The 24250-nt window shown below is 58.3% G+C and overlaps 2 protein-coding genes across 2 annotated transcripts; one reads left to right on the top strand and one right to left on the bottom strand.

Annotated features, from left to right (window-relative positions):
• The first annotated feature begins 4309 nt into the window (after positions 1–4309).
• LOC142596143 (putative adhesion G protein-coupled receptor E4P) lies at positions 4310–11770 on the top strand. The gene is made up of 12 exons (XM_075725133.1): positions 4310–4408; positions 5609–5750; positions 5928–6041; positions 6155–6331; positions 7404–7561; positions 7689–7883; positions 9140–9375; positions 9561–9627; positions 10054–10145; positions 10251–10419; positions 10507–10602; positions 11717–11770. The coding sequence occupies exons 1-12, from the start codon at positions 4310–4312 to the stop codon at positions 11768–11770; spliced, it is 1599 nt and encodes a 532-aa protein (XP_075581248.1).
• A 6850-nt stretch (positions 11771–18620) lies between these two features.
• On the bottom strand, positions 18621–22981 carry LOC104035633 (C-type lectin domain family 17, member A). Its single transcript, XM_075725134.1, has 10 exons — positions 22906–22981; positions 22448–22498; positions 21739–21858; positions 21570–21620; positions 21336–21461; positions 20837–20899; positions 20017–20106; positions 19626–19795; positions 19067–19176; positions 18621–18756 (listed from the first exon to the last, which is right to left on the bottom strand). Exons 1-10 carry the CDS (start codon positions 22979–22981, stop codon positions 18621–18623), a joined length of 993 nt encoding a protein of 330 aa, XP_075581249.1.
• Positions 22982–24250: the final 1269 nt, after the last annotated feature.

A 24250-nucleotide genomic window follows, 5' to 3' on the forward strand; every position in this document is an offset into this window, starting at 1 on the left:
GCCTCTTGCTGCCCGGGAGCGACAATAAACGAGTATGAGGGCGAGCTGCAGGGTCAGATTCTGTGGGAAGGGACGCAGGCGTCCGAGTGGGGGATGAGGCTGTGGGGTTGGCTTTTCTGGGAAGGGAGCCAGGCTTCTGAGCAGGTAATGAGGTCAAGGTTGTGCAATCGGTTTCTCTGGGAACGGACCCAGGCATCCGGGCAGGGGTGAAACCATGGGGTTGGTGTCTGCTGAAAGGGACCCAGGTGTCCAGAGGGGGGATGTGGACAAGATTATAGCGTCACCTTCACCAGGAAGGAACCCAGTTGTCCATGTGGGGATCCATGGGGTCAACATCTCCAAGAAGGGACCCGGGCAGAGGATGTGGATGAGGTCACAGGGTCACCTTCACTTGGAAGAGACCCAGTTGTCCAGGTGGGGATGAGGTCATGGGGTCAACATCTCCAAGAAGGGACCCGGGCAGAGGATGTGGATGAGGTCACAGGGTCACCTTCACCAGGAAGGGACCCAGTTGTCCAGGTGGGGATCCGTGGGGTCAACATCTCCAAGAAGGGATGTGGGCAGAGGACATGGATGAGCTTGGAAGAGACCCAGTTGTCCAGGTGGGGATGAGGTCGTGGGGTCAACATCTCCAAGAAGGGATCCAGGTAGAGGATGTGGATGAGGTCACAGGGTCACCTTCACCAGGAAGGGACCCAGTTGTCCAGGTGGGGATCCGTGGGGTCAACATCTCCAAGAATGGATGCGGGCAGAGGATGTGGATGAGGTCACAGGGTCACCTTCACCAGGAAGGGACCCTGTTGTCCAGGTGGGGACAAGGTCATGGGGTCAACATCTCCAAGAAGGGACCCGGGCAGAGGATGTGGATGGGGTCACAGGGTCACCTTTCCTAGGAAGGGACCCCGTTGTCCAGGTGGGGATGAGGTCGTGGGGTCAACATCTCCAAGAAGGGACCCGGGCAGAGGATGTGGATGAGGTCACAGGGTCACCTTCACCAGGAAGGGACCCAGTTGTCCAGGTGGGGATGAGGTCGTGGGGTCAACATCTCCAAGAAGGGACCCGGGCAGAGGATGTGGATGAGGTCACAGGGTCACCTTCACCAGGAAGGGACCCAGTTGTCCAGGTGGGGATCCGTGGGGTCAACATCTCCAAGAAGGGATGTGGGCAGAGGACATGGATGAGCTTGGAAGAGACCCAGTTGTCCAGGTGGGGATGAGGTCGTGGGGTCAACATCTCCAAGAAGGGATCCAGGTAGAGGATGTGGATGAGGTCACAGGGTCACCTTCACCAGGAAGGGACCCAGTTGTCCAGGTGGGGATCCGTGGGGTCAACATCTCCAAGAATGGATGCGGGCAGAGGATGTGGATGAGGTCACAGGGTCACCTTCACCAGGAAGGGACCCTGTTGTCCAGGTGGGGACAAGGTCATGGGGTCAACATCTCCAAGAAGGGACCCGGGCAGAGGATGTGGATGGGGTCACAGGGTCACCTTTCCTAGGAAGGGACCCCGTTGTCCAGGTGGGGATGAGGTCGTGGGGTCAACATCTCCAAGAAGGGACCCGGGCAGAGGATGTGGATGAGGTCACAGGGTCACCTTCACCAGGAAGGGACCCTGTTGTCCAGGTGGGAATCCGTGGGGTCAACATCTCCAAGAAGGGATGCGGGCAGAGGATGTGGATGAGGTCACAAGGTCACCTTCACTTGGAAGAGACCCTGTTGTCCAAGGTCATGGGGTCAACATCTCCAAGAAGGGATCCGGGTAGAGGATGTGGATGGGGTCACAGGGTCACCTTCACTTGGAAGGGACCCTGTTGTCCATGTGGGGATGAGGTCGTGGGGTCAACATCTCCAAGAAGGGACCCAGGCAGGTGACCCCCATCACCATTATGTGCCATGAGCAGCCTCAGGCCTCAGCCCACTTGGGGGTGGGCACGGAGGAAGGAATAGGGGGGGCGGAGGAAGCGGTTTGTGGGACTGTTCCGTGGTTTCGGGGCTGTGCTGTGGCACTTCCCCTCTGCCACCAACGCCGTGGGGCTGCTGTGTCCCCTGTCCCGTCTCCTGTCATGGGGTGCCCCCCTCTCGCCGCCTGCCTCTGGGGTGAGTTGTGCCCCGTTCCGCCCGCCCCCTCCCCAGGGAGGATTTTGGGGTGAAACCGAGGGAAATAGAAAAAGGGAAACTGAGGCAGGGACGGAAGTAGGTCGGGGTTGTAAGAGCTGCAGTGCAAAGCAGCCCAAAATGGCCTGAAATTGCCCCAAAATGGGGCTTCTGGGGCTGGGTGGGGGACGTCAAGCCCTGAAATGGGGGGTTGAGCCCCTAAATGAGGGGTTTGAGCCTGGGGGGAGGAGGTTGAGCCCCGAAAAGAAGGGTTGGAGTCCCGAGGGGGGGAGGGTTGGGAGTCAATCCCCCTTTTTGGGGCTCGAAAGGGGTTTTTTGACACCTCATGGGGGGGGGGGGTTGAGCCCCCAAAAGAAGGGTTTGGGCTTTGGGGGGGGGGGTGGAGGGGTGAGGACCAAAAAGGGGGTTCTGAGCTCTCATATGGGTACGATGAACCCAAATGGAGGGGGTTGACCCCCCCCAAAGAAGGTTTTGAGCCCTGATGGGGGCATGGAGCCCAAAATTGGGGTGTTTAGCCCCAAAAAGGGGGGGTTAAGCCCTGATGGGGGAAGAATGGGCCCCAAAAGAAGGTTTATGACCCTCGGAAAGAAGGGTTTGAGCCTTGATGGGGGCATGGAGCCCCAAAATTGGGGTGTTTAACCCCCAAAGGGGAGGGTTGAGCCCTGATGGGGGAAGAATGACCACTAAAAGGGGGGGACTGAGCCCTAAAAATTAAGGTTTTTACCCTCAAAAGGGAATTTTGAGCACTGATGGGGGGGTTTGACCCCGCTCAAAAGAAGGGTTTGACTTCCAAAAGTGGGGTTTGAGCCCTATGGGGGAGTTGATGGGGGGGGGGGGGTCACCCCTCAAGGGGAGGCCCTGGGGTGCCGATGTCCCCCTCTGTGTCCCCAGTGCTGTGCCACCTCCTGAGCCACTTCCCCTGGACCGAGGGCAGCCACTTAGGTAATTTGGGGGGGGTTGGGGTGGCTGGGAAGGGTGGGGAGGGGCTGGGGGGAATCTGGGGGTCACAGCAGGAGGTCGGGGGGGTCAGGCTCAGGCCTGGGTCCTGTCCCCACCCTTGGAGCCCCCCTCATGTCCCCCGCAGCGATGTGCGGTCCCCATTTCTGCTCCACCGACAGCTGCTGCCTGGGTCAGGGGAAGGTGCAGGGCCAGGCACCTGTGGCTTGCGGGTGCCCCCCCAGCATGGTCCCCATCCTCCAAAACTCCTCCATCATCTCCTGCAAGGGTAAGGGGGCAAAGACCCCGCTTTTACCATTCCCCTCCCCTCTTATCCCCCCTCTTTAACCCTTTCCTGGGGGTGCTGAGCCCCCCCCCCGCCCCGAGCCCCACAGGCAGGGCAGGATGGGGCCCCCCCTCCCCGAGGGGCCCCGAACTGACCCAAATGGGCAGCACTCGAGCCCAGCCTGGAGCCCTCCTGCCACATCCCCGCCCTGAAGGAGGCCGCCGGGAGGACCTGCAACGAGTCCGAGGTGGGCTTTGGGGGGCGCGAGCAAAGAGCGGGGACGGACAGATGGAGGGGGGGACGGACGGAGGGACAAGACGCATGGACAGGGGGAGAGATGGAGGGATTGTTGAAGGGACAGAGGGAGGAACAGAGAGACGGTCGAGTGAGGGATGGAGGGACAGACAGACAAATGGACAGGTGGCGGGACAGACGGACAGAGGGAGGGAGGGATGGAGGGGCGGGGGGGGTGTGGAGGGACGGAGGGACAGTCAAGTGAGGGACAGACAAATGGACAGATGGAGGAAGGGACGGAGGGAGAGACGGAGGGGCAGAGATGGTTGAGTGAGGGACAGACAGACAAATGGACAGATGGAGGGACAGACGGAGGGAGGGAGGGAGGGAGGGACAGACGCATGGACAGAGGGAGGGATGGAGGGACAGAGAGACGGTCGAGTGAGGGACAAACAGACACACGGACAGAGGGAGGGAGGGACAGACAAATGGACAGATGGAGGGACAGACGGAGAGAGGGAGGAAGGGATGGAGGGACAGAGACGGTCAAGTGAGGGACAAACAGACGGAGGGACAGACGCATGGACAGAGGGAGGGAGGGACAGACAGAGACGGTTGAGGGAGGGATGGAGGGAGGGACAGACAGACAAACGGACAGATGGAGGGAGGGGTGGAGGGACAGACGGATGTTTGGAGGGGAGGGGTGGAGGGACAGACGCATGGACAGAGGGACAGACGCATGGACACCCCTGCACCCCAGGCCGCCTGCAAGCACCTGCGGAGCATCCAGCAGCGCGTGCAGGTCACCTGCGCCTCGCCCACAAAGGAAAACCTGCAGGTGACACGGGGGTGGGCACACGCGTGTGCCCGGGGCTGGGCGTGTCTGTGTGTCCCCACGTGTGCCCTGTGTGCATCCCCTCCACGTGTGCGTCCCGCGTCTGTCCCCTATATACGTGTGCATGCCCATGTACAACCCCGTTCCCAACCCCTACACATGTGCATCCCATGTGCCGCCCCATGTCCAGCCCCTACACATGTGCATGCCCTCCACATGTTCATCCCCGTGTTTATCCCCTACACATGTGCATGGCCTGTCTGCCCTGTACATGTGTCCCTACACATGCGCATTTCTGCATCCAGCCCCTACACGTGTGTATCCCCTTCACATGTTCATCCCCATGTTTATCCCTTACACATGTGCACGGCCTGTGTCTGTCCTACACATGTGTCCCCTACACATGTGCATTTCTGCATCCAGCCCCTACATGTGTGCATCCCCTCCACATGTATCCCCTTCACATGTTCATCCCCGTGTTTATCCCCTACACATGTGCATGGCCTGTCTGCCCTGTACATGTGTCCCTACACATGCGCATTTCTGCATCCAGCCCCTACATGTGTGTATCCCCTTCACATGTTCATCCCCATGTTTATCCCTTACACATGTGCACGGCCTGTGTCTGTCCTACACATGTGTCCCCTACACATGCGCATTTCTGCATCCAGCCCCTACACGTGTGTATCCCCTTCACATGTTCATCCCCATGTTTATCCCTTACACATGTGCACGGCCTGTGTCTGTCCTATACATGTGTCCCCTACACATGTGCATTTCTGCATCCAGCCCCTACATGTGTGCATCCCCTCCACATGTATCCCCTTCACATGTTCATCCCCGTGTTTATCCCTTACACATGTGCATGGCCTGTGTCTGTCCTATACATGTCCCCTACGCATGCGCATTTCTGTGTCCAGCACCTACATGTGTCCATGTGCATCCCCTACATGTGTGCATCCCTACTCGTGTGTATCCCTGTATGCGTCCCCTACACGTATGAACCCCCTGCACACGTGTCCATCCCCTACACGTGTCCATCCTCCTGTGCATCCCCTACAAATATCCATCATGGTGTCTATCCCCTACATGTGTCCATCCCGTGTGCACCCCTACACGTATGCATCCCCCATGTGCATCCCTCCCCTGCATCGCCCTCCCTGTGTGCAGCCCTGCACACCCCTGACACACGCGTGTCCCCAGACAACGCTACAGATCCTGCAGGCTGAGGCGGTCAAGAATCACAACCCCAAGCTGCTGCTACAGACCACCGAAGCCTTCGTGCTGCAGGCGGCCCTCAGGACCCCTGACGCCGAGTGCCAAAACTTCAGCACCTCCACCATGAGTACGCGAGCACCCATGGGTGCCCCCAAAGCCCCCCCTGAATCCTTGAGGTGCCTCCAAAAGCCCCAGGAACCAGCTTGGTGGCATCACTGCATCCCTTCCCTGGGCTCTGCAAGAGCACAGCAGCACCCAGGGCAGGCAAAAGACCCCCAAAAGGCCTTTTTTCACCCCAAATCAGAGGCTACAGTGAGGGTGGTGCGTGGCAACTGCTCCCAGACCAGGGTGGTGCTCGAGGAGGACATGGACAGTCTGTCCATCAACTGCCATGAGGTGGTGAGCAGCGGCCAGCCAGGTACGGCTACCACGCTGCTGCTGCAAAAAAAAAAAACCCAAAAAGCTAAAAAAAAAAAAAAAATCCCCAAATTGGTATTTTTGGGGTGGGTTTTGACCCTGTTCTCTGGGCAGGCAAGCGCGCGGTGGCCTTCATCGTCTACAAGAAGATCGAGGAGTTGCTGAACAACGCCACGGAACTGCAGGGGGAAAGGCTCAACTCCAAAGTGGTTGGCGGCACCATGGTGAAAGCCGGCGACGCCTTCAACGCCACCGTCAACGTCACCATCACCCTGCGGCACCAGGTGGTGGGTGCTGGGGGGCTGCCCTGGGGTTTGGGGGGGCTGCCGGGGGATTTGCACAAGGCTGGGATTCGCATGAGGAAGCGCAACAGGGTTTGGCGCATCAAGCGCGTTGGAGGAAATTACGGTGGGGTTGGCAACGGGCATCGCCACGGGGCAAATTGGGAGCACGGTGATGGTGAATTTTGGGGTGAATCCCCATCCCGGGGCAAATTTGGGGTTGGTGCGTTCCTGTTCCAGCACAAATTTGGCTCCTGTGCAAATCTGGGGTCGGTGCATCCCCATTCTGGTGCAAATTCAGCTCCTGTGCAAATCTGGGGTTGGTGCCTTCCTGTTCCGGTGCAAATTTGGGTTTGGTGCATCCCTCTCTTGGTACAAATCTGGATCCAGCGTAAATCCAGACTCGGTGCATCCTCATCCCTGCGTGAATCTGGATCCCGTGCAACTTTGGGTTGGTGCATCCCCACCCTGATGCAAATTCAGATTTGATGCATCCACACCCTGATGCAAATTCAGATTCAGCACGTCCCCACCCTGATGCAAATTTGAATTTGGTGCAGCCCTGTCCTGGTGCAAGATTCAGCTCATCCCCATGATGGTGCAAATTTGGATCTAGTGCAAATTGGGATTCGGTGCATTCCCATCCTGGTGCAAATTTGGATCCGATGCATCCCTGTCCTGGTGCCATTTTGGATCCTGTGCAAATCCAGGGTCGGTGCATCCCCGTCACGGTGTAAATTTGGATGGATCTGATGCATCCCTGTCCTGGTGCAAATTTGGATGCCGTGTAAATTTGGGGTTGGTGCAAATCTGGCTTCGGTGCATCCCAATCCTGGTGCAAATTTGGACCCTGTGCAAATCTGGGGTCGGCCCATCCCCATCACGGCACAAATCTGGCTTCGGTGCATCCCAATCCTGGTGCAAATTTGGACCCTGTGCAAATTCAGGGTTGGTGTGCCCCCATTGCGGTGCAAATCCAAGCTCAGCACGTCCCCATCCCATTCTGCACCCAAACGGACGGTGGGAAGGGGCGGTGGAGGACGTGCCTCAAGCAGGCTGTGCTCAGCAGGTGCCTCAGGCAGGCGAGAAGCTGAGCTGCGTGACCCTGCAGACGATGGACACCAAAAGCCGCTGGACACCCGAGGGGTGCGAACGCGTGGGCGGTGACGCCTTCCACTCCATCTGCGCCTGCACCCACTTCTCCACCTTCGCCATCCTCATGGCCATCCACCCCGTCCCAGTAAGATCCCGTTTGCACCCTTAAAACGCCCGTTTTGGGGGCGGCTTCTTCCTTCCCAAACGGCTGCGTGTGGCCACGCGCCAGCCGGTTTGCACGCGCGAGGTCACGTGCGTGACGTCACCCGCAGGACAGCTTCGCGCTGACGGTGGTGACCTACGTGGGGATGTCGGTGTCGCTGGTCTGCCTCTTCCTTGCCATCCTCACCTTCATCCTGTGCCGCTCGCTCTGGAGCGTCAGCGTCACCCTCCACCTGCAGCTCAGCATCTGCCTCTTCGTTGCCAACCTCTTCTTCCTGGTGGCCGTGCACTACACTAAGAACCGGGTACGGGCTCCTTGGGGTCTCCTTGAGCATCTTGGGGCCTTCAGGGGCTCCTTGAGCTCCTCGGGGTCTCCTTGAGCATCTTGGGGCCTTCAGGGGCTCCTTGAGCTCCTTGGGGCCTTCATATTCTCCTTGGGGTCTCCTTGAGCATCTTGGGGCCTTCAGGGTCTCCTTGAGCATCTTGGGGCCTTCAGGGGCTCCTTGAGCTCCTTGGGGTCTCCTTGAGCATCTTGAGGCCTTCAGGGGCTCCTTGAGCTCTTTGGGGTCTCAATATTCTCCTCGGGGTCTCCTTGAGCATCTTGAGGCCTTCAGGGGCTCCTTGAGCTCCTTGGGGTCTCCATATTCTCCTCAGGGTCTCCTTGAGCATCTTGGGGCCTTCAGGGGCTCCTTGAGCTGCTTGGGGCCTCCACAAGCTCCTTGGGGTCTCCACATTCTCCTCAGGGTCTCCTTGAGCATCTTGGGGCCATCAGAGACTCCTCAGCATGTCATTCTGCTCCTCTAGGTCTCCACAAGATCTTTGGGGCCGCCTCAAGCTCCCCAGGACCTCCTTGAGGTCCGCGGGGAAAAGGAGGCAGGGTCGTGGCTCTTGGCTGTAGCCTCTACCCTAATAGCTCCAGCAGACCTTCTGCCAGGGGTCCCATCTCATGCTGGGTGGGCACAAGCACCTAGATCATGGGATAACCGAGGTTGGAAGGATTGGTCCAACCCCAACTCAAAGCAGGTCCAATTCGTTGAGGTTCTTCAAGGTTGTTTGTTCTTTTCTTGCTCTGGGTGGGTGTCAGCACCTGAATTACAGGATAAATGAGGTTGAACGGGATGTCTGGAGGTCTCCAGACCAATCTCCACTCGAAGTGTGTCCAACTAGTTGAGGTTCCTCAGAGTTGTTTGGTCGCATCTCTCTCTGGGTGAGCGAAAGCACCTGAATTACAGGATAACCATGGTTGAACAGGATGTTTGGAGTCTCCAGACCAACCCCAACTCAAAGCAGGTCCACCCAACTGGGGTTCCTCAAGGCTCTTGGGTCCCTTCTTCCTCTGGGTGGGTGGGGCCAACTGAATTATGGGATAGCTCAGTTTGGAAGACACATTTGGATGTCTCCAGTCTGCCCCCAACCCAAAGCACCTCCACCTCCCTGAGGTTCCTTGAGACCATGTTGGGGTGTGTGGAACGTCTCCAAGTGCCAGGGATGCCACCACCTCCCCGGGCCACACTGTGGTGACACTGAGGAACCCAGCATGGCCTCGGTGTCCCCCATCCAGCTGGTGTGCGCCATCACGGCAGGCTTCCTCCACTACCTCTTCCTTGCCTGCTTTGCCTGGATGTTCCTGGAGGGTTTGCATCTCTTCCTCACCGTCAGGAACATGCGTGTCCTCAACTACACCACCGCCGGTCACTTCAGGAAAAGATACATCTACTCCGTGGGCTATGGCACACCAGCCATCGTGGTGGCCATCTCCGCTGCTGTCCATCCTGGTGGCTACGGCACCAAGAACTAGTGAGTCCCACCAGCGCCCAGGCTGGGGTCAACCAAGCGGGGTGGGATCATCAATGGAGAACATCGTGTGTTTTGCCTAAATCGCCCCCCAAAAAGATGCCACGGCATCCAGGCGCAGGTGTTTTCATGCCAGCAAAATCACCAAGGGGATTTTGGGGTATGCTTCCCTTTTTCTCCCTTTTTAGCTGCTGGCTAAGCATGGAGAAAGGCTTCATCTGGAGTTTCCTCAGTCCCGTCTGTGTCGTCATCCTGGTGGGTGTCTTGCTGCTGAAAGAGGGGGAGGGGGGAAAAATTGGGAGGGGGGGGGGGGAAGAGCAAATTTAGACTTACCTTTAAGAACAGTATTAAGCAAACACCCCACGGGCTGGGTGCACTCAGCAGAGGTCGCACCACGGTGCATTACTGCTGGGTTTTTGCACTGTCAGCCCCTTTTCCACCCCAAATTTATGATTGCGGCCGTGGCTCTTCCAGCACCGACCCCACATTGAGGCATTTTAGAGCTTTGCATAAAAAGAGCAAATTCGCATGTATATTTAAGGATAGTATGAAGCAAACAGGGTGTGCTCGGTGGTCATGCCACAGAGCGCTGTTTTGCACCGTTGACCCTTTTCCACCCCAAATTTACGCCCCGTGGACCCTGTCTTGCAAAATGACGGGTTTTTTTCACTTTCTGCCCAGGTTAATTTGCTATTTTTTCTCACCACCCTCTGGACGCTACGGGACAAACTCTCCTCCCTCAACGCCGATGTCACGGTCCTAAAAAGCACCCGGTAGGTTTTTGCGTCGGCGGGAAGCGTGTTGGGTGTTTTGGGGAGGAAGAAGAGGACATGGGATGGGTTTTGGGTGAAAAAAGAGCAAAATGAGTGTTCCATCAGGCTGATGACATTCAAGGCACTGGCGCACATCTGCATCCTGGGTTGCACGTGGGGTCTGGGCTTGCTGCAGATGCAGGGGGGCAGTACAGTGGTGGCCTTCATCTTCACCATCGTCAACAGCATGCAGGGAGCCTTCATCTTCCTTGTGCACTGCGTCCTCAACCGGCAGGTACCACGGGGTGGGGTGGGACCTAAGCGTGGGATGCGTGGGAGGGGACAGGGACACTCGGGATGCAGCTGTGGGTGCCATCCACAGGTGATGGAGCAGTACCGGTGCTGGTTTAGGGCGCTGAGGCGACAAGCGCAGCCCCAGGAGATGCCCACCACCGAGATAAATATCACCTATGTGACGGTAAGGGCGCCCGGACGCCTGTGTCGCTGCAGGGTGCAGGGTGGGCACCCGGACGCCTGCATTCCTAACACCTGCGTCCCTGTGGGGTGCTGGGTGGGCACCCAAACGCCTGCGTCCCTGCGGGGTGCAGGGTGGGTACCCGAACGCCTGCATCCTGAACGCCTGTGTCCCTGTGGGGTGCTGGGTGGGCACCCGAACGCCTGCATCCTGAACGCCTGTGTTGCTGCGGGGTGCTGGGTGGGTGCCCGAATGCCTGCGTCGTTGCGGGGTGCTGGGTGGGCGCCCGAACGCCCGCGTCCCTGTGGGGTGCAGGGTGGGCACCCAAATGCCTGCATCCTGAATGCCTGTGTCCCTGCGGGGTGCTGGGTGGGCACCTGAATGCTTGCATCCCGAATGCCTGCGTCGCTGTGGGGTGCTGGGTGGGCACCCGAACGCCTGCATCCCTGCAGGGTGCTGGGTGGGCACCCGAATGCCTGCGTCCCGGATGCCTGCGTCGCTGTGGGGTGCTGGGTGGGCACCCGAACGCCTGCATCCCGGATGCCTGCATCCCTGCGGGGTGCTGGGTGGGCGCCCGAACGCCTGTGTCCCTGCGGGGTGCTGGGTGGGCACCCGAACGCCTGCATCCCGGATGCCTGCATCCCTGTGGGGTGCTGGGTGGGCACCCGAACGCCTGTGTCCCTGCGGGGTGCAGGGTGGGCACCCGAACGCCTGCATCCCGAACGCCTGCATCGCTGCAGGGTGCTGGGTGGGCACCCGAACGCCTGTGTCCCTGCGGGGTGCAGGGTGGGCACCCGAATGCCTGCATCCCTAACGCCTGCGTCGCTGCGGGGTGGGCACCCGAACGCCTGAGTCCCTGCGGGGTGCAGGGTGGGCACCCGAACACCTGGGCCCTCAGGTTGCCACCAAAAGGAGGTGGGAGCCAGGGGTGGCATGGGGGAGGCTGTCTGCACCCCTGGGTCCCCATTAGGGTGCTTGAGGGTCTGGCGAGAAACCACCAGAGCCTCTGCCCCATTTCTGCCCCATTTCTGCCCCATTTCTGCCCCATTTCTGCCCCATTTCTGCCCCATTTCTGGCCACGTTTCACCCCAGCACGGCCCCTTTTCCCCCGCTCCAGGAAGGGGAGACGGCGCACAGCCACAGCACCGAGGGCTGCGCGTGGGAGAAGTGACAAGCGGGTGCTCGCCAGGACCGACCCGCTTCCGGCACATCCGATCCATTTCCAGCACTTTTCCAGCGCATCCAACCCATTCCCAGCGTACTTCCTGCAGATCCAATCCATTTTCCCAGTTTTCCTGCCGATTTGACCCCGTTTCCAGCATTTTTTTTTTTTTTTTTTCCCTGCAGAACAACCTGTTCTTAGCATTTTCCCCACAGGTCCAACCTGTTTACAGCATTTTCCTACGGAACAACCCATTTACAGCATTTTTTCCTGCCTATCTGACCCATTTTCCAGCACTTTCCCCAAGAAATGACCAATTTCCAGCATTTTCCCCTAGAACCAATCCATATCCAGCTGCTTCCTCCAGGACCGAACAATTTCCGGCATTTTCCTGTGAAGTGACCATTTCCCAGCACTTTTCCTGCAGCTTTGCCCCATTTTCCACCATTTTCTCTAAGAATCGACCAGTTTTTCCATCATTTTTCCGTGGAACGTCCCATTTCCAGCACTTTTCCCCCAGATTTGACCCGTTTGCGGTATTTTCTCCAAGGGCTGACTACTTTTCATCATCCTTCACCCAACACTTGACCCACTCCCAGTGTTTTTTCCAGGGAACAGCACTTTTCCCAGCGAATGACCAATTTCCAGCAGTTTTTCCAGCACTTTTCCCAGCGAATGACCAATTTCCAGCAGTTTTTCCAGCACTTTTTCCAGGGAACAACCAATTTCCAGCAGTTTTCCAGCCGTTTCCCTCCAAAATCGCCCTATTTTTGGCATTTTCCTATGGAGCAACCCATTTCCAGCATCTTTTCCCCCGGGATCGCTCCTTTTCCGGCCACCTTCGCCCCGTGGCTCCAGCGGGTGGGTTTTTTGGGCTGAAAAAAGCGGATTAAAGGCTCATGGCTCGTCCCCCAGGAGTCAGGCTGGATGCGGCCGCTGGCGGGGGCGAGGCCTGGATCCAGGGATGGGGCCTGGAATCCTGGATCAGCTCCATGGCGGGGCGCGGCCCCCCCCCCACCCCCCCAAATCCCAGCGGCAGGAGAAGCCCCGCCTCCCTTCCCCCAGCAGCCAATTAGCTTCCTGTCCCGCCCTTGATTGGCAAGGGCTGGTAGCCAATGGGACTGAGTCTGTGTCTTCCCGCCCCCGAGTGCCAGAGAGGCGCCTGATTGGTGCGAGGCGGGAGCAGGGCGGGCCTATCGTGTGGCGGGGTGGGATGAACAGCGGTGGTGCCAGCCAATGGGCAGTGGTGGCTCTGGGAGGTGGTGCTAAGGGGAAAACCCGCCCCCCAGTGCACAGGAAGGCGGTGGTTGGCTGTGAGTTGAGATGGGCATTGCGGCTCAGCCAATCGGGCGTCGAAGAAGGCTGAGGCGGTTCCTGAGGAGAGGTGAGGGGGATGGCGGCTTTGGGGGGCCTTGGGCACTGCCCCCCAGCTCCAGTGCCCTCCAGTAACGCCCCAGTGCCTGCCCAGTAACACCCTAGTGCCCTCCCAGTACCCCCCAGTGTCAGGACTGGGCTGCCTCCCTGCCCCAGTGCCCTCCCAGTACCCCCCAGTGCTGGGACTGGGCTGTCTGCCTGCCCCAGTATCCTCCCAGTAACCCCCTAGTGCCCTCCCAGTACCCCCCAGTGCTGGGACTGGGCTGCCTCCCTGCCCCAGTGCCCTCCCAGTACCCCCCAGTGCTGGGACTGGGCTGTCTCCCTGCCCCAGTGCCCTCCCAGTAACCCCCCAGTGCTGGGACTGGGCTGTCTGCCTGCCCCAGTATCCTCCCAGTAACCCCCAGTGCCCTCCCAGTACCCCCCAGTGCTGGGACTGGGCTGTCTCCCTGCCCCAGTGCCCTCCCAGTACCCCCCAGTGCTGGGACTGGGCTGTCTCCCTGCCCCAGTGCCCTCCCAGTAACCCCCCAGTGCTGGGACTGGGCTGTCTGCCTGCCCCAGTATCCTCCCAGTACCCCCAGTGCCGGGACTGGGCTGTCTCCCTGCCCCAGTGCCCTCCCAGTACCCCCCAGTGTCAGGACTGGGCTGCCTCCCTGCGCCATTGCCCTCCCAGTAACCACCCAGGGCTGGGACTGGGCTGTCTGCCTGCCCCAGTATCCTCCCAGTATCCCCCAGTGCCCTCCCAGTACCCCCCAGTGCTGGGAATGGGCTGTCTCCCTGCCCCAGTGCCCTCCCAGTAACCCCCCAGTGCTGGGACTGGGCTGTCTCACTGCCCCATTGCCCTCCCAGTACCCCCCAGTGCTGGGACTGGGCTGCCTCCCTGCCCCATTGCCCTCCCAGTACCCCCCAGTGCTGGGACTGGGCTGTCTCCCTGCCCCAGTGCCCTCCCAGTAACCCCCCAGTGCTGGGACTGGGCTGTCTGCCTGCCCCAGTATCCTCCCAGTACCCCCCAGTGTCAGGACTGGGCTGTCTCCCTGCCCCAGTGCCCTCCCAGTACCCCCAGTGCCGGGGCTGGGCGGTCTGCCTGCCCCAGTGCCCTCCCAGTACCCCCCAGTGCCCTCCCAGTACCCCCCAGTGTCAGGACTGGGCTGCCTCCCTGCGCCATTGCCCTCCCAGTAACCACCCAGGGCTAGGACTGGGCTATCTGCCTGCCCCAGTATCCTCCCAGTATCCCCCAGTGCCCTCCCAGTACCCCCCCAGTGTCAGGACTGGGCTGCCTCCCTGCCCCAGTGCCCTCCCAATAACCCCCCAGTGCTGGGACTGGGCTGTCTGCCTGGCCCAGTATCCTCCCAGTACCCCCAGTGCCGGGACTGGGCTGTCTCCCTGCCCCAGTGCCCTCCCAGTACCCCCCAGTGTCAGGACTGGGCTGCCTCCCTGCGCCATTGCCCTCCCAGTAACCACCCAGGGCTGGGACTGGGCTGTCTGCCTGCCCCAGTATCCTCCCAGTATCCCCCAGTGCCCTCCCAGTACCCCCCAGTGCTGGGACTGGGCTGTCTCCCTGCCCCAGTGCCCTCCCAGTAACCCCCCAGTGCTGGGACTGGGCTGTCTCACTGCCCCATTGCCCTCCCAGTACCCCCCAGTGCTGGGACTGGGCTGCCTCCCTGCCCCATTGCCCTCCCAGTACCCCCCAGTGCTGGGACTGGGCTGTCTCCCTGCCCCAGTGCCCTCCCAGTAACCCCCCAGTGCTGGGACTGGGCTGTCTGCCTGGCCCAGTATCCTCCCAGTACCCCCAGTGCCGGGACTGGGCTGTCTCCCTGCCCCAGTGCCCTCCCAGTACCCCCCAGTGTCAGGACTGGGCTGCCTCCCTGCCCCAGTGCCCTCCCAGTACCCCCCAGTGTCAGGACTGGGCTGCCTCCCTGCGCCATTGCCCTCCCAGTACCCCCCAGGGCTGGGACTGGGCTGTCTGCCTGCCCCAGTATCCTCCCAGTATCCCCCAGTGCCCTCCCAGTACCCCCCAGTGCTGGGACTGGGCTGTCTCCCTGCCCCAGTGCCCTCCCAGTAACCCCCCAGTGCTGGGACTGGGCTGTCTCACTGCCCCATTGCCCTCCCAGTACCCCCCAGTGCTGGGACTGGGCTGCCTCCCTGCCCCATTGCCCTCCCAGTACCCCCCAGTGCTGGGACTGGGCTGTCTCCCTGCCCCAGTGCCCTCCCAGTACCCCCCAGTGCTGGGACTGGGCTGCCTCCCTGCCCCAGTGCCCTCCCAGTACCCCCCAGTGCTGGGACTGGGCTGTCTGCCTGCCCCAGTGCCCTCCCAGTAACCCCCCAGTGCTGGGACTGGGCTGTCTCCCTGCCCCAGTGCCCTCCCAGTACCCCCCCAGTGCTGGGACTGGGCTGTCTGCCTGCCCCAGTATCCTCCCAGTACCCCCCAGTGTCAGGACTGGGCTGTCTCCCTGCCCCAGTGCCCTCCCAGTACCCCCAGTGCCGGGGCTGGGCGGTCTGCCTGCCCCAGTGCCCTCCCAGTACCCCCCAGTGCCCTCCCAGTACCCCCCAGTGTCAGGACTGGGCTGCCTCCCTGCGCCATTGCCCTCCCAGTAACCACCCAGGGCTGGGACTGGGCTGTCTGCCTGCCCCAGTATCCTCCCAGTATCCCCCAGTGCCCTCCCAGTACCCCCCCAGTGCTGGGACTGGGCTGCCTCCCTGCGCCATTGCCCTCCCAGTAACCCCCCAGTGCTGGGACTGGGCTGTCTGCCTGGCCCAGTATCCTCCCAGTACCCCCAGTGCCGGGACTGGGCTGTCTCCCTGCCCCAGTGCCCTCCCAGTACCCCCCAGTGTCAGGACTGGGCTGCCTCCCTGCGCCATTGCCCTCCCAGTAACCACCCAGGGCTGGGACTGGGCTGTCTGCCTGCCCCAGTATCCTCCCAGTATCCCCCAGTGCCCTCCCAGTACCCCCCAGTGCTGGGACTGGGCTGTCTCCCTGCCCCAGTGCCCTCCCAGTAATCCCCCAGTGCTGGGACTGGGCTGTCTCTCTGCCCCAGTGCCTTCCCAGTACCCCCCAGTGCTGGGACTGGGCTGCCTCCCTGCCCCAGTGCCCTCCCAGTAACCCCCCAGTGCTGGGAATGGGCTGCCTCCCTGCCCCATTGCCCTCCCAGTACACCCCAGTGCTGGGACTGGGCTGCCTCCCTGCCCCAGTGCCCTCCCAGTAACCCCCAGTGCCGGGACTGGGCTGTCTCCCTGCCCCAGTGCCCTCCCAGTACCCCCCAGTGTCAGGACTGGGCTGCCTCCCTGCCCCAGTGCCCTCCCAGTAACCACCCAGGGCTGGGACTGGGCTGTCTGCCTGCCCCAGTATCCTCCCAGTATCCCCCAGTGCCCTCCCAGTACCCCCCGGTGCTGGGACTGGGCTGTCTCCCTGCCCCAGTGCCCTCCCAGTAATCCCCCAGTGCTGGGACTGGGCTGTCTCTCTGCCCCAGTGCCTTCCCAGTACCCCCCAGTGCTGGGACTGGGCTGCCTCCCTGCCCCAGTGCCCTCCCAGTAACCCCCCAGTGCTGGGACTGGGCTGCCTCCCTGCCCCATTGCCCTCCCAGTACACCCCAGTGCTGGGACTGGGCTGCCTCCCTGCCCCAGTGCCCTCCCAGTAACCCCCAGTGCCGGGACTGGGCTGTCTCCCTGCGCTATTGCTGTCCCAGTAACCCCCAGTGCCAGGACTGGGCCGTCTGCCTGCGCCATTGCTGTCCCAGTAACCACCCAGGGCTGGGACTGGGCTGTCTGCCTGCCCCAGTATCCTCCCAGTATCCCCCAGTGCCCTCCCAGTACCCCCCAGTGCCAGGACTGGGCTGCCTCCCTGCGCCATTGCCCTCCCAGTAACCCCCCAGTGCTGGGACTGGGCTGTCTGCCTGCCCCAGTATCCTCCCAGTAATCCCCCAGTGCCCTCCCAGTAACCACCCAGGGCTGGGACTGGGCTGTCTCCCTGCCCCAGTATCCTCCCAGTAACCCCCAGCCTAGTTCCCCAGTGTTCCCAGTAATGCCCAGCCTAGTTCCCCAGTGTTCCCAGTAACCCCCAGCCTAGTTCCCCAGTGTTCCCAGTAATGCCCAGCCTAGTTCCTCAGTGCTCCCAGTAACCCCCCAGCCTAGTTCCCCAGTGTTCCCAGTAATGCCCAGCCTAGTTCCTCAGTGCTCCCAGTAACCCCCCAGCCTAGTTCCCCAGTGTTCCCAGTAATGCCCAGCCTAGTTCCCCAGCGCTCCCAGTAATGCCCAGCCTAGTTCCCCAGCGCTCCCAGTAACCCCCAGCCTAGTTCCCCAGTGCTCCCAGTACCCCCGCAGCTAGTTCCCCAGTGCTCCCAGTGCCCTCCCAGTACCCCTTAGCCGCAATGCTCCCAGTAACCCCCAGTCTCCATCACCAGATGATCCCCACATAAGCAGGGACCACCCCCCCTCCCAGCCCATTTCCTTGCTAGAAATGGGTATTTTCGTTAAATTAACAAATTTTTATTGAGGGCAGGAGGGTGTCTTCGCTACCTCCACCACCGGTCGATTTTTTTTTTTTTTATTTTTATTTTTTTAAAAAACGAAACCAGCCAAAAACAGCCTAAAACCAGTTTCGCTTTCTGCCACAGGTCCTTTTTTTGTTGATTTTACAGCAAATTTCTCAAGCCTGGCTCAAATTTCCTAATTTTCAGGGCGGGAGGGAGCTCCCCCCCAGTTAATTTTCAACCTGGCGAGGGAACTTTGTTACCTGTAACAAATCATTGCATCGCTGCTGATCGATAATGTATAAATTCCCCCCGAAACATCGATTTTTAGCTTATAACCCTTTAAAAAAAACCAAAAAAAACCCAAACAAGCGTTAGCATCACACCACGGTTTTAACAGGATTCCTTCCATTCCACAAATTTTCAGCCACCGGGATGAGTCTGCCGGGGCCGGTTTATTTATTTGGGGGGGGGGCGGGGAGGAAGACCGAACGGCGCATGCTGCATTTCTTAGGGGGGAAAAAAGAAATTTTTTTATTTGGTGGTAATGTGCTGAATTAACAGATGTACAAGCGAGCAGAATTGGGGTTTTGGGGTTTTTTGGTTTTTTTTTTTTTTGGCTGTGTAGGCACAGACAGGGCCTGGCGCCTGGGGGAGGGAAGGATAAATATGGAAAAAATATTTGGAAAGTGGGGGAAAAAAAACCCAGGATTTTACTGAAATCGTCTTTTCTGAGTTAAGCAGAAACGGCGACGTGGCGGCAGAGCCAGGGGGAAAAAGGAGAAATTTGTCGATGCTGAGAAACGGGACCGTTTTTGCACTGGTGAGTGCGGGTTTAACCATTTTCCAGTCGTTATTTTAACTGAAAAAAAAATGGGAGCGTGGAGCCTCCGGATCCCCCCGAAGCTGCACGAGTTCATCCAGCTCCCAAGTGGGAGGTTTGAAATGTATTTTTTTTTTTTTTTTTTTTTTAATGGGCGCATTGAAAATTGTCTGGAAACAGGGAAAAAAGAACGCTGAAGTCAGCAATTCCAGGACTTTTCACAAATCCAGTGGTTGGAGTGGGAGCATCTGTCGGCGTACCAGATGCCATCGGGCCCGATCCTGCCGCAGTCCTTCTGGTCCTTGTCTTTGGTGTCCTTCCACGTGTTCCAGTAGCTGGAGAAAGGAGGGGGAAAATAAGGAGAAAAAGGAAAAGAGAAAATAATAAAGAAATGAAAACGAGCTTCGCAGCAGCAGAGCGCTCTCAGGAAGAGGTAAAATTCATATTTCCAGGGAAGGAAACCACTAAAACGCTCCGGTGGTTTTTTTTTTAACACCAATAAGAAAGCGCTCCGATAATTCTATTTTTCCAATGTAAACCCTTTGACTGACGTAAAACTACCAAAACCCAAAGTTTCGGTGGGTCGGCTTCACCTTTTTCCCCGTTTATTTTCTGATTATTTTCCGGTTTGGGGGAATCTTTTACCTGATACTTGGATATTCGCCATTTGTCCAGACCCAGTTGCCTTCCTCCAGCTGATCTGTCACTCCCAGCCAGTACGTGCTGCTGCTGTTAATATTCTCCTTCAGAAATGTCTAGAAAAGCAGAATTAGTTAAAAAAAAAAGCCCCAAAACAATAATTCCGGTGGACTATGGCGCATCTCGAGGCTTTTGGCGATTAAGGTGAGGTCATCGCCGCAATATCTGAGCGGTGTTTTTTGGTAAATAATGAAGAATTTGGGTGCAAATTGCATACGCAGCACTCCGGAAAGGCGATGCCGGCCTTTTTTTGCTCCATTTTTAGCGTTCTTTCCTAAAAACAGAAGTCGCAGTCAACTGAAGTCGGCCTGGCCATTGTCACTTCTCTCCACCTCCAAATAACTCTGAGCCCGATGGCCAACCTTGGCTAACTTGAGCCCCAAAAAAGAGGTTTTCAGAGTTCCTGTGTTAGCCAGAGTGGGAATTCGCTGAGAAAAATGGGTATTTTGGGCAGTGTGTGAGCCGAGAAACTGGTTTTTTTTTCACTCACAAGCGTCCAACTGACCTGCTCCTGGTCTGAGTTGATGATGACCAGGTGAGCGCCTTGGTTGGCGCAGATGTCCTTGGCGTCCGACCAGCTCATCGACTCCGTCGAGAAGGAGTAGCAGCTTTTCTCGAAGATCTTCCAGCCGGCCGAGCACCTCTTGCTATCCAGGACGGATCTGCAGATCAGCACTGGGAGGACAAGAAAGCCCCAAAACCCAGGCAAAAACCAGTTTTTTCTCTGCCAGGGAAACCTCCGTGGCTTCCCCGGCAGGGTGACATCTCAAAATTGGCGTGAATCACCCAAGTTTTCCATCCCTAAGACCACCCTGGTCTTTCTGGGCTAAAACCGGGAGGTTTCTCTCCTGGTGCACACGGACGGGAGACCACCGAGACGGAGACCGTGGCTTTACCTGCGATGTCCTGCAATTCCTCGTAGTATTTGCGCATCGTGGTCCGCACCCGCGTCTGCTCCTGTTGCGTCTCCAACAGTCCCTGCCGCACTGGGGAGCGCAGCGGGGTGAGCGACGGCCGCCAGCCCCGCTCCCCCGACTTTTTCCCACTTTCCCCCCCCTCTGGTTTACCCAAATGTTGAGCTCTTGAGCTCTTTCCCCCGGGATTTATTACTTTTCCACGTGTAGAAATCTCAACCAGGGCTGCAAAAGCTCGTACATCGCTGGCTGCCAGCTTTGCTGCGTGGTTTTTTTACCTCTTTGGGTGACATTTTGCTGCAATTTCACCCATAATACAATTTAATCACTCATTTGGCAGCAGGTAAGGGTTTGGCCCATTATTTTTGACTTTTGCAGAATTTTCTGTAGGATTTACATCCTTCCCTTCCCGTAACCTTTAACAGAGATGATGGGGTGGATTTTCCCCCCAGTAAGATCCTAATCAGGATAAATCCTGTGATATCGCAAGGGCTGATTTGCTCCTATATGCACCCTTTTGGGGCTAATTCCTTTGGGATTGGGACGGGAGCTCAGTCGGTGTCTGATGTACACCATTACCCCAGAGGAACTGCCGGTGGAAATCAGAAACAAGTCAGTCGAAGTCGGCATTGCTTCGCCAAGAGACGGAGCAGAACCAGGAGCCACTCGAAAAGACAATTTGATTTTTTTCCTTAATTTACACCAAAAGGCGAAAGTGGTGCCGGAAAAGAGCGCAACACCAAGAAATCATCTCCCAACCACCGTTAAACTTCTCCGTGGGGATGTGAGTCCGAGGACCTACCGTTGCCTTGATTCTCCGAGTAGTTTGACTTCAAGTGCTCTAACTCCGCCATGATTTCCCTCTCTGAAATGAAAATGAAAGAAAAACCATGGCTGGATCGTACCAAGGAATCACAAGCGGCGTCTAAATTTGCCCAATTTATGGCTTTTTTTGGGGGGGGCTGAGTGGGGAATTCCAGAGTGGATTTACTCTGGATTTACACCCTGTAGCAAACGGGGAGTGTTGCTGGTGCAGGCAGAAGGAGGCAGCACCCGGACGTAGCGCGATGGGGGCAATTTGGTGATAAAACCCTAAAATTCACATATCGAGGTGGAATTAAAACCAAACCGTGATGACGGACGGGCTTTAGCTGTGGTTTCCATGTGGATGGACGCTTAAAGCATCACGGGCACGAGCCACGCGTTCTTTTTTTAACAGTGAAAATGCTATTTTTTGGGGGGGTCTTTTAACCAAAGCAGCCGTTTCCCGGCCCGGCGGGGACCCTTCTAGGGACACTTACGCTTCACCATGGTGAGCGCAAAGAGCGGGACCCACGCAACGAAGCTCAGGGCCACCAAGATGTAGAGGACAACCACCGACGTCATCCTGCGGCTCCGTCCCCTGCCACCTCTGGGCTCCGGATCACCTGCGGAAAGCAGCGTGGAAGAAATCGGGGAGGAATCCCAGCTTCCCGGCTCTGGATCCAGCCAAGGCATCTACTGCAGGATAGCGGCATCGGTCAAGAGCAACTCACCCTTTTGGGAAGGATTTGGAGACGCCGGTTTCCCCGCCAGGATGTAAACTCCTGTTGGGAGGAAGGAAAGGGTCACTGCGGGATGGTTTTGGGGCGGTTTCGGGCCAATTCTTGCCCCGCGGAGGTTCTTGACCGCACGGGTGAAGCGGGGAGAGGAGGCGGGCGCTACCTGTGCCTCCTTTGCTCTTCTGGCTCTGCAGATCTTCGTTGGCCGCCGGCGGCTTGCAGCCACGGTCCGACCCCGACAGGGAGACGTCATCGTAATCGTCCTCGAAGCTGTCTGGGGATGCTACGCGAGAGGAAAAATGGGTGAAAATCAGGATATTTTTTTTAGGCCGACTGGGAATCCTGTCCGTTAACGATCCGCTGGATTCTTTGGAAAGCGCAAAAAAAAATAAAATTCAATTCCTCTTTCCCCTTTGGTAAATCTGCAGCGCCTCCAGCAAGATTTTTACAGCCTTTTCGCAATATATATTGATTTTATCATTTTCATATATAGCACTGCTCTGCTCTTTCAGAGCCGAGCTCTCCCCTCGGCTGCAAATCCAAGCAATTCCGCTGAAGTTTGAAGCTCTCCGCGGCGGGAGGGGACGGGTTTGAGCCTGCGAAGGTGCAAACGCCAGCTCCGAGAGGGAGGATGGAGGGAGAAATTCGCCCCCAGTCCCCCCAGCATGAGATTTTTTTTGGGAGGGGGGGCAATTTGCTCTCGTTTGACAGAAGGAACTAAATTCAGAGAGAAACGCTGCGTATAGTGAGACACGTTTGACAAACCAAGCTGAAAATAAAGCCCAGTTTGGCCTTGGGGAGGCACCTCAGGGAGTTCTGCTTTCCATCCCTGCTACAAAAAAGCCTGAAAAGGTGAAAAAATGATGACTTACCCGGTCTGAAGTCACCCATGGGCGTCATTTTCCCAGCGACGGAGTAAATTCCTGCCAAAAAAAAAGGAAAGAAGAGTGCTGAAGGGGAGGATCCTCAAAACCACCACCAGCGCTTCTTCTAACCCCATCGCCACCCAGCGAAGACGTTGCCGATGCTTTTTTTTTTTCTTTTTTTTAAGGCCCGGCGTGGCGTTTACTCATGAAATTGGGGCCAAACCCGGAGCTTTAGGGGCTCCTTGAGCGCAGAGCGGGACCCGCGCCGCTCTGGGCGCCTTCGCCCCGCTCTGTACGCCAGCGGAGCCCCGGCGGCATCTTCAGCCACCGCCGCGCTTCGCCGAGACGCCCGCCGGCCCCCCCCCCCCCCCCAAAAAAAAAAAAACACACGCCAAGGACACGCCAAGGACACGCCAAGGACACGCCAAGGACACGGAGGGCGGGGGGGGTCTCCCCAGTTTTACCTGCTTGTCTCACCAGTCGCTTGGTGGGCGCTGGTGGGGGACCCAACCAGTTGCCGTAGGTCTCCTGCTGGGCCATGCTTTGCGGGCAAGCGTAGCCGCGCAGGCGCCCGGCGGAGAGTTAAGCCCCTCGGCACGCGCCCCGGCACACCCTTTGCCGCCTCCGGCACCCCATTTTGTCCGGCGGTTCGGCCCCGAGGTTTCGGTTCCTTCTCCGCAGCAGGGCAGCGGTGACACACAAATGGGCGGCGAAAGGAGGGCGAAACTGCGCTCTTCCCTCCAAAAAAAAAAAAAAACACCAAAAAAAAAACCCCCAAAAAATAAAATGATGCTGTTCGGCTGGACCACAGGATTCGGTGAATTTGCAGACGGTGCGTTTGGTTTTTGGGGGAGAAATGGCGACGCTGCAGGAGCTCTGCTGCCAGCGGGAATTTGAAGGCGGCTCCCGCACGGGTTTGGGGTTTTTTTTTTTTATTTTTTTCAGGCATTCTCGATAAAACCGCCACAGTGGTTACTACAGGCGTTACCGCAGGCGTTAAACACCGCGCCGGTGCAATCCCAAATCTTCCAGCGGAGCCGCTGCCCGGGCCAGGAGGGGGAATCCTGCACCGCGGCTTTTTGGCAAAACAGGCGTCGCGCTTCAGCGCTCACGAGTTGAGGATTTGCATACGCGCCCAGAAAACACGCTCGCGCCTCGTCTTCACTGGTCTCTCTTCCTTTTTTTGGGTTTTTTTTTTTTTTTTTACCTAAACCCTGGGAAAAAGGCGGGCGCCGACCCTCCTCGGCGCCGCAGCGGCTCAATATCTGTGAGTTTTTTGGTTCAAATTGCAATCAAAGCGCTTCATTTATTAACTTTTTTTTTTTTTTTTCCCCCCCCGATTAACCGGCAAGCGATACGTTGAGCCTCGGCGCAACAGGTGAACGGCTTGCAAAATGTTAACGAACGCCCCCCCCCAAATCTCTAAATTTCCCCCCCGCTAAGGAGTGACCCCCTCAAATAGTTCCACCCCTCCACCACGGCGCTGCGCCCACCCCCGAGCAGCGCACCCCGCTTTTGGGAATGGGGGGGGGGGGGGGGGCGGTGCCCATTTTCGGCCACCTCTTTTCTCCGGAGCCTTGTGTTTTCACCCTGCGCTTGGGTTTCGCCAGGTTTTGACTGGTTTTTCCCCCATTTTTAAGCCCCGAGGAGGTGAGCAGGCGGTCCGGGGAAACCGTCAGCAGCTGCGCTCGCAGATCCAGGTCTCGGCGCTGGAACAGGTCACGTCGTTCCAGTGGCCGTTGTGGTAGATGGTGGCACAGTCCTCGCCTTCGTGGCCAACGTTGTTGGGTTCACCGCTGTTCCAGAACC

Source organism: Pelecanus crispus, chromosome 27, assembly GCF_030463565.1.
Source record: "Pelecanus crispus isolate bPelCri1 chromosome 27, bPelCri1.pri, whole genome shotgun sequence".
NCBI lineage: Eukaryota > Metazoa > Chordata > Aves > Pelecaniformes > Pelecanidae > Pelecanus > Pelecanus crispus.